Source organism: Helianthus annuus, chromosome 1 (genome assembly GCF_002127325.2).
Source record: "Helianthus annuus cultivar XRQ/B chromosome 1, HanXRQr2.0-SUNRISE, whole genome shotgun sequence".
In the NCBI taxonomy this organism is placed as follows: domain Eukaryota; kingdom Viridiplantae; phylum Streptophyta; class Magnoliopsida; order Asterales; family Asteraceae; genus Helianthus; species Helianthus annuus.
The window spans coordinates 94,225,310-94,242,854 of record NC_035433.2 but is presented as its reverse complement, the minus strand read 5'-3'; the positions used below and the strand labels follow the sequence as shown (position 1 = coordinate 94,242,854).

General features: G+C 36.9%; 1 protein-coding gene and 1 non-coding gene across 2 annotated transcripts; one reads left to right on the top strand and one right to left on the bottom strand.

Annotated features, from left to right (window-relative positions):
* The first annotated feature begins 905 nt into the window (after nucleotides 1-905).
* LOC110930235 (protein FAR1-RELATED SEQUENCE 2-like) lies at nucleotides 906-2,523 on the top strand. The gene is made up of 4 exons (XM_022173508.1): nucleotides 906-1,157; nucleotides 1,308-1,545; nucleotides 1,962-2,013; nucleotides 2,112-2,523. The coding sequence occupies exons 1-4, from the start codon at nucleotides 906-908 to the stop codon at nucleotides 2,521-2,523; spliced, it is 954 nt and encodes a 317-aa protein (XP_022029200.1).
* Nucleotides 2,524-15,579: 13,056 nt separating this feature from the next.
* On the bottom strand, nucleotides 15,580-15,685 carry LOC118483035. Its single transcript, XR_004869490.1, has one exon. It is a non-coding gene; the product is annotated as a small nucleolar RNA R71 (small nucleolar RNA).
* Between the last annotated feature and the right edge of the window lie 1,860 nt (nucleotides 15,686-17,545).

Genomic DNA, 17,545 nt, shown 5'->3' with positions numbered 1-17,545 from the left:
TTCCTCGAGTCAAAGGTTTTGCCCCAAAACTGGATTACCATATATCATTCCTGACGTTAGTGAAGAAATAAAGCCCACAATGGACATGGTATTCACAAGCCCCGATGATTGTTATTCAATGTATGTTAAGTATGCCAAGGCTTGTGGGTTTTCAGTTAGGAAAGAGACTACAAAGACAAACTCTAAAGGTGTATTACATATTAAGTATTACTTGTGTACGAGAGCCGGGGTATATAAGGACAAAAAGGTTGATATGTTGGACCCCAATCAAAAGGAGCGTTTAGTGCGATCCAACTTTTCAAAGAGGACTGATTGTGGTGCATTGTTAGGTGTAATTTTTTAGGCTGGATCATGGAAGGTCTATAAGTATGTTGAGGAGCACAACCATGATCTTGTTGAACGTCCTGATAAGCATTTTCTTCCAACTGAACGACAGCTCACTCAGCTCCAGAAGCATGTTATACACAACATGTCTAAGCTGAATTTGGGTCCAGTCAAGGCGTTTAATGTTATGAAGACTTGTTTTGGCGGTTTTGAAGACGTGGGTGCAAGTAAAGTTGAATTTAAGAACTACAAGATGCAAATTAACTTATTCATAGGGGAATACGACGCAGATATGGTTGTGAGACATTTGGATGAAAAAAAACATACACAGCCTAATTTCTCGTGCGATTACTTCACAGACGAAGACAATCGTTTGAAGGGAATTTTTTGGTGTGACGATCAAGCCAAACGTAATTACCACGTGTTTGGTGATGTGATTTCCTTTGACGCCACGTATCGTTCCAACAAGTAATTTTTTATAATTCAACTTCTTCGGTTCTTTTTTGGCGTTTATGAGTTTACATGCAATGGCGTTTTATTATTGTTTCAGTTCTCATGGCGTTTACATATGCAGATAGGCTATGGTGTTTGTACCGTTCACTGATATAGACAATCATCACTGCAATGTTACATTTGGTGCTGCATTATTGGCGTCGGAAACTGCTGATACGTATATTTGGTTGTTGAGAGTTTTTCTAAAAGTTGTTGGTTCTCAACCAAAAGTTGTTGTCACTAACCAAGATCCAGCAATGAAGAAGGCTATTTCTACTGTATTTGTTGGCACGAGGCATCGATTATGCATATGGCATGTGATGCATAAACTTTCTCTGAAGGTTGATATGTTTTTTTACCTTTGGCGTTTTAGGATACACTGTGTTTTAAAATACATGGCGTTCTGTACCTTGTTATTTTTTTTAATTAAGTTTTGTCTTTGTGTAATATATATGTTTTTTTTATGCATGGCGTTTTCGTTTTATACATAGGTTGGTGTTAGGCAATGCAATTCCACCAATTTCAAAGAACGTATTTGTGGTGTTGTGTGGACGGATATTCTCACACCTGAAGAGTTTGAATCAAAATGGGGAGTTGTTATCGGAGAGTTCAATTTAGCAGATAATGACTGGCTATCTGATATTTTTGCACTCAAGGAATCTTGGATCCCTGCATACTATAGAATGGAAGAGCTGTCGGGCCTTATGCGAACGACATCGAGGTCGGAGTGTGAGAATCATTTTTTTGGTCAAGTGTGCGATTCAAAAGCTACTCTTGTTGAGTTCATGACTCATTACGAAACTGCAATAGAAGCACAGCGTCACATGCACCAGAAAAATGATCATGAATCTCGATACAAACGACCCAGTTGAAGAGTAATTACCAAGTGTTGGAAGGCCAACCTGCTGACATATACATAAAAAATATTTTTTGTGACGTTAAAGCTGAGCTAATTGGAATTGCGGATTGCATAAATAAACGTTACGAAGATCAGCCGATGGGTTTGTTAAGTTTTACATAAATGACTTCCAGCAGCCTTGTACATCCTTATTTGTGGTAAACAATGGCGTTTTGTTTTTTATATGGTGTTTTCTGTGCATGGCGTTTTACCATATCCAGTTGTGTTTTTATTTTAATTTTTTTAGACAAATATTCTCTGTATGGCGTTATAGAGATATTGTTTTTGGCGTTTTTCAAGTAATGTACCGTAAGTCTGATTGCACATGCAGTTGCTCATCCAGACGTTTTGAGCAGTTTGGTTTGCTATGTAAACATATATTCTATGTTTTGAGAAGTATGGACATTAGAGAATTTCCAAAACAATACATTTTGAATAGATGGCGCAAAGAGGCTTCCCCAAACTGCTCTCCCGAATACTCAATTAGTCGTGAATATATGACCGAGCTTGATCCCGATATGCAAAGTATGATGCGAGATTTTATTTTTTCAACAGAATATACTTTGAACCATTTATCTGGTAATAAAGAGGAGCTATCCTTATACAAGGATCATGTTCAATCTTATATGAAAAAGGTTCAAGATATGCAGATTGTTGCTCCTCCCGCTAGTACTAGGGATAGATTTGCCGAGATATTTGGTCAATATAAAAACTGCAAGAATCCGATAAGAGTCCCTGTTGGGTATAAATCCAAAGGTTCTGGTTCTCCAAAGCGCCTGAAATCTAAACAGAAGATAGAAATCGAGTAAAAGAAATCAAAGTCGAAACCTAGGGCCAAAGAAAGACAGTGTCAGAACTGCAAAGGCTATGGACACTACGCATCGACATGCAAACAGGCCGTAATTAAAAGAAGATCCACAAGGTCTTCGAGAGCCAGTGAAGAGTAGTTTGGCGTGAGTAGTTTGGCGTTTTATATTTTTCATTCTTATAGAACCCACAATGATCTCAGTTTGTCGTTTTACATCATTCTTTATACATCACTATTTTTCCATCTTTTTTTCTACCTATTTGTTCATAACATGTTACTTCGAAGTTACATAACAAACAATATAAGATCGGATAAGCAAATCAAACGCCAAAAAAAGAAAAAAAAACAACGCAACTAAATAAAACTACCATAAACCTCTAATTTTGGTCATGCTAAACTCAATAATGTTTTGCTAAACGAGATGGATAACTTTGTTAATCCTCAGTCAAGAAAGATATCTAACAATTTTGTCCACCCCGTTCAGCTAAACTTTATTGAGAACAAAACTAAATCTCCATGAAATGACCTTTTTGCAACTTTATGGTTTTTGAATGTTTTGGTGTTTATATTGAGGATTTTTCCCATCACATCGAGCGAAAGTTTACTGAGAAAATAGTGTATATCAAAGAAATGTGGATTGGAATCTTTGATATTTGGGTATTTTGGCGTTTCTAAGATGAATGGTATATAGGAAAATATGGCGTTAAAAAATAAATGCTGAAAACTGAACCCCCCAAGCTAAATGCTAAAAACTAACCCCCCTCCCACCCCCACCCAAGCTAAAACGCTAAAAACTAAACCTCCATAAAACCTAAAAAAATCAAAAAAAACACACAATTTTTTTTAATATTTTTTACATTAAAATCGCTACTTTTAGTAACAAAAAAAATATATATATATTTTTTTATAACGAAATATAACGATTTTTTTTATAAAAAAATGTGTGTTGTGTTTTTTTAGCTATTTTTAGGTATTTTTGGTTGTGTTCACATTGGTTCTCGCGGTTCTCGCAATAAAGGGTTGTTCCTAACGGATCCTTCTCATATATATATATATATATATATATATATATATATGTGTGTGTGTGTGTGTGTGTGTGTATATATGTATATATATAGGATTAGGTTCAAGAGTGAACACTAGTGTAAGTTGCGAACTAAGTGAACTAATCCTAGCCATACACGTGTGTAGATCAATGGCCAGGATTTGATATTGAAATACACTAGTGTATTTTACGATTTGATAATGAAATCCTAACCATACATGTGTGTAAATCAATGGTCAGGATTTGTTATATATATAAAGTTGCGTTATCGTTTGAAAAAGGTTTGTTTATCTTGTGTTCTTAGGGCATACCATCATAATCTTTTAGGAACCCAAGTTCAGTTATAGTTCTGTTATTTATTTATTTTTTTTTTATAACATGAGTTTTGTGGCAAGGTTATGATTTTTACGTACAAAGAACTAAAATAACAAAATATAGCAACATTATTTTTTTAAAAAATTTATTGTATGTCAAAAAAACTTTTATAATTTTTTATATAGAGACAATGTATCACTTGCATCCTCCTTATATAAGAATTAACAGACTTGTTAATTTTTTTCAAATATTTTACATAAAGTTAATTACTTTTTATTAACTGAAAGGGAATTAAATTGATTCTGATCTTGAGCCGGATGATGGTTAACCGAACCGACGTACCAAATCCTTTGTATTTGAAATCGGTAATTATAAGAATCTAAAACCTGAAAGTTAATTGTATGTTCGGTATTGGTTCAAATCAAATTCCAATCGATGTTGATACATATGTTGAGTCTTTAATAAACGTAAATTTAAGTTTATAAATATAAGTTGATAAAGTATCTCCTTAAACAACCCATTTTTCATTTAAAAACAAGGTATCTTGATACTTAAAAACAATTGAAATCTTAATACATACCAAGTAAAGTATCATATTTGCATATTGACAAAACCAGAGGGGAGCAAACAGTTAAATTCTCTCAAACCTCCCTTAATAGAACTTCTTATAAATTATAGGGGTAGGCTAAATCCACCCCACTTTTACTTTTTACACCCCTTTCTAAAAATAAATGATTTTAATTTGTCAAATTATACCCCTATAGAATTCCGTATTATTAATTCTCTCTAAATCCTTCTTCTCTATTGTCAACAAACCACTGAACATGCAAAGATCTCACATCTCAATCTGCATCTAATAACCACCATGAACATGCTATAACATCACATCTCACTTCCACTAACCCTAACAACAATGGCGATTATGGTGGTGGTGGTTACGAGGAAGAGGATGTCGCAGTCACATAACAATTTTGCAGCAACGATTCGGAAAACGTGAATCGGCATTTTCCATAGCTGGAGTTGCATTGTTCTTCTAGCTTTCTCGTTCATCGTTTCTTCTGATTCATCTTCATCCAATTGTTTCTCTGGTACCCCACCATCCACTCATACTTTAGACGTTCCATGATCCTACCGCTCTTGATCCTCGGTGTCGGTTTCAGATCAATTGTTATTTTACTTGATCATATATATTTGTATATAGTGCTGCTTAGTTAAGGTTTAATGTTTTTGAATATTATTGATCATGGAGATAGTGTAAGTAGGGTTTAGTATTAGAAGCAACATGATCAAGATCAACAGTTTTTGTGTGACTATTAATCTAATTTGGATGTCGTTCTCTTAGTGTAGAAAGAGTTTAAAATTTGGAAAATAACATGAGTTTCCGTTGTTATCTAATTTAATTATATTTTTGAATTGTTTAAAAATTTAGGTACATGCAATTAAAAAACAAAGTAGAAGGTTTGATTGTACGTATTAAAAACTTTAGGGGGGAGTGTAACCAGTAAAAATAGAAAAAAAGGGAGTGCATTTAGCAACACCCTAAATTATATTGGCATCTTACAAATTATATCGGCATCTTACAAGTTACAATCGTTGTCATGACAACACAACAAACAAAGTATTCTCCCAATATAAATACTTGACTTGTCCCTTATTCGAAGAAAACGCTCACAAACCCTAATACAATCATCGCCAAGGTATCCGTGGGAGCCCTGTGCCACTCCACGTCAACTTGCACAGACGGTCGCCCACTCTCTCTCCTTCCCCTCTCACAAACCTTGAGAAATGGCGGTAGAAAATACGGATTTCTCGTTCTTTTTCAAAAGGTTAGAAGGGAAGGATAAGAAGAAGAAGAGGTTATGGAGGAGGTTGGGAAGTGTGGGGTTGCCATGGAAGAGGAGGTTCCGTTTACACTTATGGTTGGTTGATGGTTTTCTTTTCAAGATCATTTCGGTTCTTGAAACAGTTCTTTTGGTCTCGGAGCTCTGCGTCTACTACCTATGTTGCGGTTGCCATATCTGAGCTCGGAGTTAAAATCGGCAAACAACTTTGTGGGCTTGGATGCGGTCTCGAAAGCAAGACAGCAAGAGTTTCAATTTTCTTTTTAATTGTGAGTATGATTTAAGATAGGTGTTGGCATGTTGATTTCCAAACACCTTTGTAATCATATCTGAGTCATATATGTATGGTTTGTTTGTTAAATATCAGGATAAATTACATGTTTTGTCCTTTATCTTAATATTTTTTTCAGGAGGTATTATTTTCAACCATTTTTTTATGGGTTTTGCCCCTTTATAGAGAATTTGTTGCATGTTTTGTCCTTTAACCTTAACTATATTAGCTTTTTTTTTTTTTTTTTTTTTTTTTTTTTTAATATGGTAATGTGCAAGACATGAGGGCATTCTTGTCATTTCACCATCCCAAGGACTATTGTGTAAATAATTTATATTGAGTGACTATTTTGTAAAAAATATAAATAAAAAAATAAATACACTATCTCTCTCTCTCTCTAAAGTCTCTCCCCTCTCTCTCTCTCTGTTTCTTCTCTCTCCCTCTCTCTACGATCTGCATAAAGAAATTGATGCATAAAGAAATAAATCCACTCTCTCTTTCTAAAGCTCTCCCCCTCTCTCTATATTTACAGAAAGAAATCGACAATGAAGATGATGTTGGGCAGTTAGGTGGCCAACGATGTAGTTGTATAGACATTGAAGATGATTTTGGGCAGTTGGGTGGCCGACGATCGTCCGTGAACTCGAATCTCTGGTGGAATCGGAAGGCGGCGGTTAGGGTTCGATGACGGAGGGCCCTGGGGTGGGTGTTTGGATGGTGATGGTGGTGGGGTTGCGGGTGGGGGCTGTGCGATGGGGTTAGGGTTCCGACCTATGCTTACTCAAAACTACCTAAATTTGTAAACGGGTTATGCGATGGGGTTAGGGTTTCTTTTGATTCTATCATCGGTAAAGCTGCAAAGGCAGCTATGGAAACTGTTGTAATTGATGTCAATAAGGATTCAAGGATTCTTAAGTGAAATCAAATGAGGTTGATCATGGAGAACACTAATTGCAGCGTCTTCAAGAGTTCAATTAGAGGTATATATAACATATTTATCATCTATATATTGTTATAATTAGATGGATTATTTGTTGATTTGTTTTATTGGTTTTAGGGATTTGATGATGCTTCATATCAATATTGTTTTGGATGGTTTGGATGGTAGTGGTCGGCAGGTGGTGGTGGTGGTGGTCGGCAGGAGAACGTTGGTGGTGGAAGTGTCTGAGCGGGCAGTGGTGTTGGGGACTTGTTTTGTTTTATTTTTTAAATAATATTAACCAGGTTAAAAAGACTAAAATACCCTTGGGTAACCAGATTTAACAAGAAAATCCAACTGAGTTAGCGCTAAAGGACAAGACGTGCAACAATTTTCCCTATAAAGGGCAAAACCTATCAACATTCGTTGTGCCTGAAAAAGGGTATCAAGATAAAGGACAAAACTTGTAATTTTTCCTAAATATTATTAGAGTGTAAAATAATGAATACTTCGAAAAATAAAGGTGGAAGGAATGCTCCCCAAATGGGGAGTGGTAAACTTTTTCTCTAGTCAATAATGTCAAGCCATGTCAACTCCCCACTCCACTCCCCATTTTACACTCAATCACTAGGGGTGCTCAAACACATGGAGAGTGGTAAACGATTTATTAAAAAATAAATAACCAAAATGTATGATTGGTTAGAAGGGGTTGGGGCCAACCATAAACCCCTTCTCCCTCCTCTCTCTCTCTTCTCTTCCCACATTCGGTGACTACTCACTGTATCCCCCACTCCCAGCTCACCAAATAGAGGCTAGCGGCCCCTTGCTGTAACACCCCGACCGCGTAATACAACAAACCGCAACGGAAACATCGGGGAGTCATGTCACAGAATCATTGTTTCACAACACATGGTATTTGAAGTTTTGTTTTATTTCGTTAATAGACTCGTTGTTTTGATACAAACCAAATAAATACAAACAATCGTCTTTTAAGTTTTAAGGTCACTAAGGCCCGCGTCCATCCTACGTGAAGCAAGCAATCAACAATCGTCACATAATAGATATAACGCCCTGCTTTTTCATACTTTCCATAATTAGAAAGCTCCCCTTGTAATACTATTTTTGGAAATCTTGTATTCTTGTAATCGTCTTTTCGTTGTAATCGTTGTAAAATCTGAGACTTGGACAAAAATAAAATTCGTATTTCTTTAAATTCACATTCTACATATTCATACATGCTCATACGTTCAAATTCATTGTACATCGAATCCTTATTCGTAATTCATACGCATACGATACTTATTTAAGATACATGTCCATGCTTGTCCTTAAATTGTTGATACTTAAAAACCCCTAATAATATGCTTATGTACACAACGATTAATTATCTAATATGTGACATATACTTGTCACTTACAAACATATTACATACTTGTACATCACACTTTTTACCTAGTTAAATCATGTTTTATTCCATGTTATACCTTATTACGAGTTAAGGAAAACATTGTTACATATTATTGCATAACTTAAACAACAAAATGGCACATTATAATGTTCAAAAATATAAAAATAAGTGGCAGCCCCTATTAGCGCAAATCAGCCCTTATTAGGTTGGTTTTGTGGGCTTGTTTCAAGGTTTAACCCCTTCTAAACACTTCTAAAGACCAACCCATTGAAACCTTAATCCATTCCCTATATACTAAGCACTTCCCCACTCCTTATTCCACTTTTACAAGCCTCCAAACACTTCAAAAACCCTCCTAAACTCAGCTGAGTTTTAGCCACGTTTTTGAAAGTTCCAGCCATAAAAAGTTAGTTTTAACTCACTTCCACTTCAATTTTCTTCTTGTTTCTTCTTCTACAACACTTGGATAACCTGTAGGAAGGTTCTCACAAGTTTGCTTGGGCAAACTAAGGTGACACCTCACCATTTTTGAGGTCCAAAGTGCACCTAAATTTTGCTCATTTTTATCTTCATGTTTTGGAAGAAAACTCATGTTTTCTTCATACATTCCTATGTCCTTATGCCACTAATCAAGACTATGATTATGTGTGCTTAAAATCAAGGTTGTAAGATGCAAATCCAGAGGTTTAATCCTCAAAAACTTTCTATTTTAATGAGGTTTTAAGCTACGGGTGATGAACAAGTCCTACACTTTAAGTTGTGTGATTATTTGGATAGCTTGGGCTATCCTACCTACAAATCCACAGATCATTTGATGTTTTCTTAGTTAGATAGTATGTATTTCAATTCCTTAATGTAAGTTCATGACCATCCTTGTTGTCTTATGACAACTTGTGTATTGGTGAAACACAAGAGGTTCCTAAATGGAAGATTTATCTTTCTAGCTCATGCATGACTTCTATGACATGCTTGTATGATAATGGACTAAAACTTATAAATACATACTATATAGAATATATAATACTTATAGTAACCAAAATTTTGATGATAACCTAATGGTTACTTGTCAAAATGATAGGTTACGCCATCTAAGAACATAGTACTCGTTACGATTTAATGGGTACTTTAACACATGAAAACATTCAAACCCCTTTTTGAACTCCAAATTCCAACTCCAACTCTACACATACATTGAACTCAAAACGTATACATTCAACCTCCTAAACTTATTCACTCATCAACAAATGGATAATCAGAAGAATTAGCAATTTTGTGAGTATACTTGAACCCCTTTTTCGTTTATCACCTTTTGGGGTGTAACATGTTAATCTATAAAACTTACACTTAAACTTTATTCTTAATGCACAAACATTCCTTATACATGCATGCCTACTTGATTACTTGATACTTTAAACTTGGGGTTATACGTTTTGTGTTAGACTTATCATTAACTTCGTACGAGCCTATCCTTGACATATATAGCACTATAGGACTAACGCACCGCTTGTAAACTTTGGGTTATGTCATAAGCTTATTGCGTTTCATCATTGGTTTGATTAGTTAAACACATGCCGATTTTATTGTTTATCTTGTTTCAATAGCTTGCCATAAGGAACTGTTTAAAACTTATCTTTTTATGCTATGTATGAAAACCTGCATACTCGCCAATACATATTTGTATTGAACTATACTTTTTAACATGTTACAGGTTTATGATGATGATGCTATGAAACTGAAGTAGTGATGATGCCTAGATACACATATAAACATTTTAGGCTTTAATATGTTGTATAAATTTTTGTACTTGTTTGTTGTATTGTTTTTCCTGTATTGAACATGTTGTATTTCAAGTCCATGTATTGTAACATTTTGTTATGAAGGACATCAATCTATTTTTAATTCTATTGTCACAATTAGCGTTATGTGTGATGAGCAATCTTTCTTCGTCTCACTACGATGTTTCCGCCATCGGTTGGTATGTGACAGATTGGTATCAGAGCCATAACTATAGGGAATTAGGAAAATTACCATGTTTTTTACCTAGTCTATAGTTAAGTACCAAATTCGACCATACGTGATTCATATGCTAATCTCTTGAAATGCCTCTTATGTGTTAATACCTTGAAATGCTTTATGTGCTTATACTTGTTTTAGTATTTCAAACCTACGCCTTCCTAAGGCATTTTCCTCGTTTATACTAAACTCGAAACCACTCGTAATACACAAACGAGACGACTTCACCAAAATAGGTGTGAAACCCACCCTTCTAACCCCCTTCCAGGTAGTTAACGTGCTTTATATAGACTATAAAGACACGAATGAGTGAATCAACATAACATGAAAAATGATAGAATAAAAATTAACTTTCAATATATAAAAAAAATCTAGTTATTAAAGTCATTAGTACATACCCAAGTAAAAAGTGACCAAAGGATGGAAATTAAAAGTAATACATCAAACATATTGTCTTCACCAAGTGATGTAAGAGATTAGCCAAGCATGTCCATAGTTTGACAAAAGCTTATACTATCAATCTTGGATCCCGAGACTACTTTAACTCTAACTAAAGTGGTGGAAGATGATGGTATTGTGGTGGTGGAAGTGAGAGAAATGGTTTGCCAAGGGATGGTATGCAAGTGAGCCAAGCACCTCTATTTGTTGTTAATTTGTTCCTTTTGTTCGTTTGAGCTTATTTTATCCTAAAAATCAAAAGTAAACAAAGAAACGCACTTTTCCCAACATTAGTACTGAAAATGTTTTTTTTTTATAACGTATTTGACACAATTTATATGTTACATTTTGTGCATATAAAAAATATAGAGTAAATTGTCAAAATTGTACCTGAGGTATGGGCATATTTGACAATTTCATCAAAAACAACTTTTTGTTCTATATTCTCCTTCACTTTTCGAAAAAAAAAACTTTTTGTCATTTTCATCTAGATGTCTAATTTGCTTTATTTTTTTCTATCAGACATTTTGGATGAGAATGGTAAAAAATCTCATATCTCTGGAGTGATTTTGGCAAAAAAAAAAAGTTTGACATTTGGATGAAAATGACAAAAATCCCAATGGTGAAGGGAAATACAATATAAAAAAGTTGTTTTGGATGAAACTGGCAAACATGTCCACACCTTAGGGATGATTTTGACAATTTACTCAAAAAATATGTATATTATTATTATTATTATTATTATTATTATTATTATTATTATTATTATTATTATTATTATTATTATTATATTAAAATTACTATTCTTTAGCTTCTATTAATTATATATATTAAAACGCATCTAGGTGCTACAGTAGCCACAAAACCCTCAATCTAATAATTACAAGAGTGATATTTCATAAATTCAAGATAATTTGTTGTTAACAAAAGGGATAGAAATGTCAAGTAGGTTTTCAAATCTGAATGACAAATGATTTCATCAGACTGCTCGAAGTCGTCGTCGCATAAGCTGCTACCTCTTGATGCGTTACCCTCCACTACAGCCGCTTACAATCACGCCGCTTATAATCACTACACCGCCGCCTCCCATTGCTACCCTAGTGAGGGCCCCAACCCCACCATTCACCACCATGCCATCATTCATCACGACCCAATCCCCTCGTCCTTGCCAATTCGAAGCCACCGCCGCTTGTAAAAAAAGGGAGGGGAAGGGGTCATGATGCCGCAACGGCCACCGGAAATGGTGGCCGGCCGCCCCTCCTTCCTTGTTATCCATCTTCCGCTCTCTAATGTCTCTTTCTCTTTCTATAGAAAAGAGGCTAGCATGTATGATGTGTAGGTGCAAAAATGAGAAGGGAAAGAGAATAAAAGGTATACTAATAATAATAAAAAATAAAAAATCTATGTAAAATAACCATTTTACCCTTGATCAACTGGGGTTAGTTTTTTAGACTGGAATGACGTGTTTCGAGAATGTCAGGGAAGAAAATGGTACAATTTTGAAACTAGATCTCAAATGGAAAAACAGACAAACCATAGGGACACTTAACTTAAAAAGTTAGACTTGTCACGTCAATGTTTGTTTTTTCAAAATACATATACATATCTTGATGAATGTATATGTTGAAAATCTTAACGAAAGTTAAAATTGTACGTCAATGTTTATTTAAGAAACATCTTAACGACTTTTTTATGTTAACAAACTAGTTTTTGCCCCGCCCGCATTGCATGGCACTAATCCGAATATTTCTCTCTCGTAACATGCACGTCTGTGTTTCGGTTAATTATACATACTACTCATAACACGACCTAAAAAAATTTACATTGAGTCAACCAATTAAAATAAAACAAAACATACTTTTGCTATTAAAAAATAAAACACAACCATAATTTTGCTAAAAAAAATAAAACGATGGAAAAACTATAACTTTAAGCTGGGGCACAGCCCCGCGTCCTTCACCATCTCTATCTTCATTTAATGCTCGTGTGAGGTCTTCTGCACACACGACCCCGTGGCCCCTGTACTTGTTGTACGAACCCAGATATGCAAATCTGAGAGTTGACCACGACCCGTGCTTATGTGACACGGCCCCGAGTCTTTTGTCATTTTCTGTTTTTCTTTATTCTCTAAGGAATCTTGACTGGGACATGACCCATGCTAGGCAAAAACAGCCCCGTGTTAGGCTTCTCGATTGTTGCTTTATTCTTGGGGTGAAGCTTTGGAGGGTTGGTATAATGTTGTCAACTTCCTTTCTTCGTCTTTATGTTGGTTTTTGTTGTTAATTTGTTCCTTTTGTTCGTATAAGTGACGGGTGGTCCTTTGGACAACCCTTAAGCATGTTAAAAGATGAAATAATCCTCCATGTAACCGTGTAATTATCTTGAATTAGATAACTACGATGCTTATGTTTCAGGTACGATTTAGGAGCTAAAAGATGGATCAAAGGCAGTTTTTGGAGGCTTTGGTGGAAAACGGGTCGAGAGGAGAACAAAAGAATAACAAAGAAGTTAAAGCAGCCGAGTACCGTAAATTACGGTTCTACCGTAATTTACGGTAGACCATTTTCCACTTTATTTCCCACCGTAACACAGACTATTGGTGCCGTAACAAATTGATGTCCACCGTAAATTACGGTGGAGCCTGCGAGGAAAAAATGTAACTGCCATTATGTAATCGGTTTTTGGGTGTCTTTTCACATTATCTCATCATTGGACGGTTCTTGGACACCTTGGGGACGAATTTTGGCTGGTGGCTTGTTTTGTGAACAATTTCAATCATTCGGTTTGTGCTTTTGATTCGTATGAACAATAGTTTGATGTTGATGATGATTCACCGAGCCATGTCCGGCTAAACTCTTCGGTGATCATCCTAGGTGAATGTTTCTGAAACTTTTGTGTGTTTAATTTCTGCATTTCTAGAATGATATCTTGCGTTGCTTGAATGTCATGGTGTATGTTTGATTGTTTGTAGTGTGTTAATCCATATTGCAATTTCTAGTCTTAATCGTACGTTCTTGGTGCCGTTGGCAACCGAGATATCACGGGAAGGGTTGGGGTTGGTTATTGGTTAATAGGTCATCGGGAAACAACCTCGCGTTATCTAATCCGAGTACTTTGTTCCCTTTTATCACTTCAATCACGTATACACGAGTTATGTCTATGTAACTCTTTCTAGTGAAATTGCACACAACTGTTTAAAGAAACTGAAACCTAGGGTGATCATTGTTCTCTCCTAATTGTTTACAACCAACTTTGATTTGAATTAGTTCTTAATTTAGTTTTCTAAAACAACAATCCACAATCTTGAATTTTAATTTTCTGCAATTTAGTTTAATATTAGTTTAAATACAAAGCTATACAATCGACACATTTTCCACATACTCCCTGAGTTCGATACCCTTTTACCACTAGCTACAGTTGTTTGGGGATTAAATTTGCGTGACCACGACATCACGTCAAATTTTGGCGCCGTTGCCGGGGAGTAGTGCGCAACGTGTGTTAATTTAATAGTTTTGTTTGTTATTTTCGGGTTTACGCTGGTTGTGTTTAGTGTGCAGGTACTTCAGGTGTATGCATACTAGAGGCTCTCACAGGTCATCACCGCTATCGTTTGATCCGGAAATTGAAAGAACGCTACGACAAAACCGAGTTTTAGTGCGAGAAAACAAAATCATTGGTTCACCCACTTCACCCATTACACCGAGAAACATCATGGCTGATTCTCAGATTCCACCTACAACCAGTCAAGCAACCTCATCCTTTATACCTACTTCCACCCAACCATCACCAAACACTACATTACCTAATACCACTGCTGAATTTACACTAACCAACTCCACCCAACCAATCACCACTCAAACTGAGCCTACCATCACCTACGATCCATCCACCACAATCCCACCATTATCTCACTTCTTTTCCCCAACTACGGGTCAATCATCATCCACCTTCACAATTGCACCCAATTCAACTATCGTGCATACTACTTCATCTTTTAGACCACAACAACAACAGTCGGGCTTTCAGTATTCGACCATCCCATTTGGGCAGACCTCGGGAATTCAAGGAGATGGTTATGATGAGGGATTTGAAGATTATGAGGGTTATGAAGATGATGGGTACGGTTATGGAGGTTATGGTGATCAAGGGGAGTTTGGGTATTTGCAAAGTCAATCTCAAGGAATGGCAAGTGTTGGTGGAATGCCACAACAACAAATTATACCACAACACATTCGGCCAAGACCACAAGGGCCACCAATCCAACAATCCATTCCATTGCAACAAGTTAGGCCACAACATGTACACCCACAATTTCAAAGGCCGAATCAATACCCACCGATGCCCCAACAACCAATTGCACCACAAGGGCCTATACCAAGACCAATGGGTCCTATTCGTCCAAGGGGTCGATTGGGTGTTCCAAGAAGGCATCTTAGGGAACAAGCAAGGGGAATAGAGGCACATTTCAGGCCAATCATTACTCAAAACCCTTCACCGGTGGTTATCCCTCACAACAACCAAGGGAGAACTTTTGAAGTAAGAACAAACTCGTTGCAAAGTTTACCGAAGTACAAAGGGTTAGCAACGGAGGAGCCGTATTTCCATCTAGAGGCCTATGACTCAATTTGCAACACTTTTGGGAGTCAAGGTTTTTCGGCCGATGAAGTCAAGTTGGTCTTATTTCAGTTTTCTTTGGAGGATAAGGCAAAGAAGTGGTTCTACACTTTGCCTTCGGCATCAATATATACATGGGGGGAGATGCAACAAACCTTTTTGGATGAATTCTACACCGCCCAAAAGACCAATGATGCGCGGAAGGGATTGAGAAGCTTTCAACAACAACACGGTGAGATGTTCCATGAGGCGTTTGAGCGTTTTAACATGATGATTAAAAACTGCCCTCATCATGGAATTGAGTTATGGGAGTTGATGAACGCCTTTCATGAGGGGTTGAGTGCCGAAGACGCACGTGATCTAATGTCTATCACCGGAGGGACGTTTGGAACGAACTATGAGAATGAAGATTGGGAGTTTTTGGAAAGCATGGCAACTACATCAAAAAGGAAGGCCCAAGCTTCAAGAAGAGCCCGACCAACCACTAACCGACCACAAGTGCACGCCATAGATGATGGTAATGTTCAAACCACTAACCAAATATATAATGTTTGTGCTTTGTGTAATGAAATAGGTCATGCGGCTAAAAACTGCCAAGGGATGTTGGAAGGGCAATACGAGGAAGTCCATGCGGTTCAAGGTCAAGGTCAAGGAGGAGGTGGTAGGAACTACAACAACATGAATTCTAATACCTACCACCCTGGATTGAGGAATCACCCGAACTTTAGATATGGGAACCCGTCAAATCAAGCGAACCCAAATTTTCAAGGTAGCCAAGGTAATTCTGGTTCACGGCCATCTTACAATAACCAAGGTGGGTACCGAGGCGGAAATAACCAAGGGTATCAAAAACAATACCAAACGGGTCAAGAACAAGGGGGGCTTTCGGGTGGAAACGAGGTGATGGAGATGCTAAAGAGCATGCAAATGGAGATGCAAAAACGGAACCAACTAGACGAAGTGCGAATGCAAAAAGACGAGGTTCGTGATAAAAGCATCCAATCACTAACAACCCAAATGGGTCAATTAGCAACCGATGTGGCGGAATTAAAGAAAGGTAAGGGTCAACTTCCAAGCGACACTAAGGTAAACCCTTCACATGGTTCGTCACGAGGTAACGTTAATATTAACCATGTTAGTGTTCTAAGAAGTGGGAAAGAGTTTAAGGCCAATTTGTCACCCGAATTGGTCGAGGGGGTGGTTGAGGACATCACGGGAATGGAAAGTGATGATGAACTTTCACCGGTTAAACCAAAAGAACCAATTATTAAAAAACCGGGTTTGGGTGAAAGTGAAAAGAATGAAAAAGTTGAGGGTGAACCGAGTCAAGTTCCATTTCCATCGGCCCTACTTGACCCGGGAAAGAAAAATTTTATTGTGTCAAGAGGTCCTCAAAAGGAGGAGATGTGGGATATGTTCAAACAAGTTAAAATAAATCTCCCACTCCTTGATGCAATAAAACAAGTCCCCGCTTATGCAAAATTCTTAAAAGAATTATGTACACAAAAAAGGCAAAACAAAAAGAAAGTGCCTAAGCGAGTGGATTTAACCGGCAAGTGAGTGCGGTGTTGAATGGGGAGCTTCCTCCTAAGCTCCAAGATCCGGGCACGCCATTGATTAATGTACAAGTGGGTAATTTTCAAATGGCTAAGGCGTTGCTAGATCTCGGAGCCGGAGTTAGCATTTTACCGGGGGGCTTATACGACCAATATGACTTTGGTCCATTAGCAAGGGTGGAGACGACGGTTGTTTTGGCCGATTTGTCTCATAAGTTGCCTCGGGGTATGGTTCAAAATGTTATTGTAAAAATTGATGAGTTTTATTACCCGGTGGACTTCTTAGTGTTGGATTACTCATCGGCGGACCCTAAACAACAACAAAACATAATTTTGGGTCGGCCATTTTTAAGCACCGCACATGCTATTATCGATTGTAGATTTGGTACAGTTGATATGGCATTTGGAAACAGAAAAATGCGTTTGAATGTTTTTACTAACAATTCTAATGCTAACGGTGTTGATGAGTGTTTCATGGCAGACATAGTAGATGGATGCAACCCGCATGAGTATGAGGAGGATGGTTTGGATATTTGCCTGTGTGACTTTTCTGAACAGGTACATGCTTATGCACTACGGGTTGAAGAGGAAGCACAAGATGTT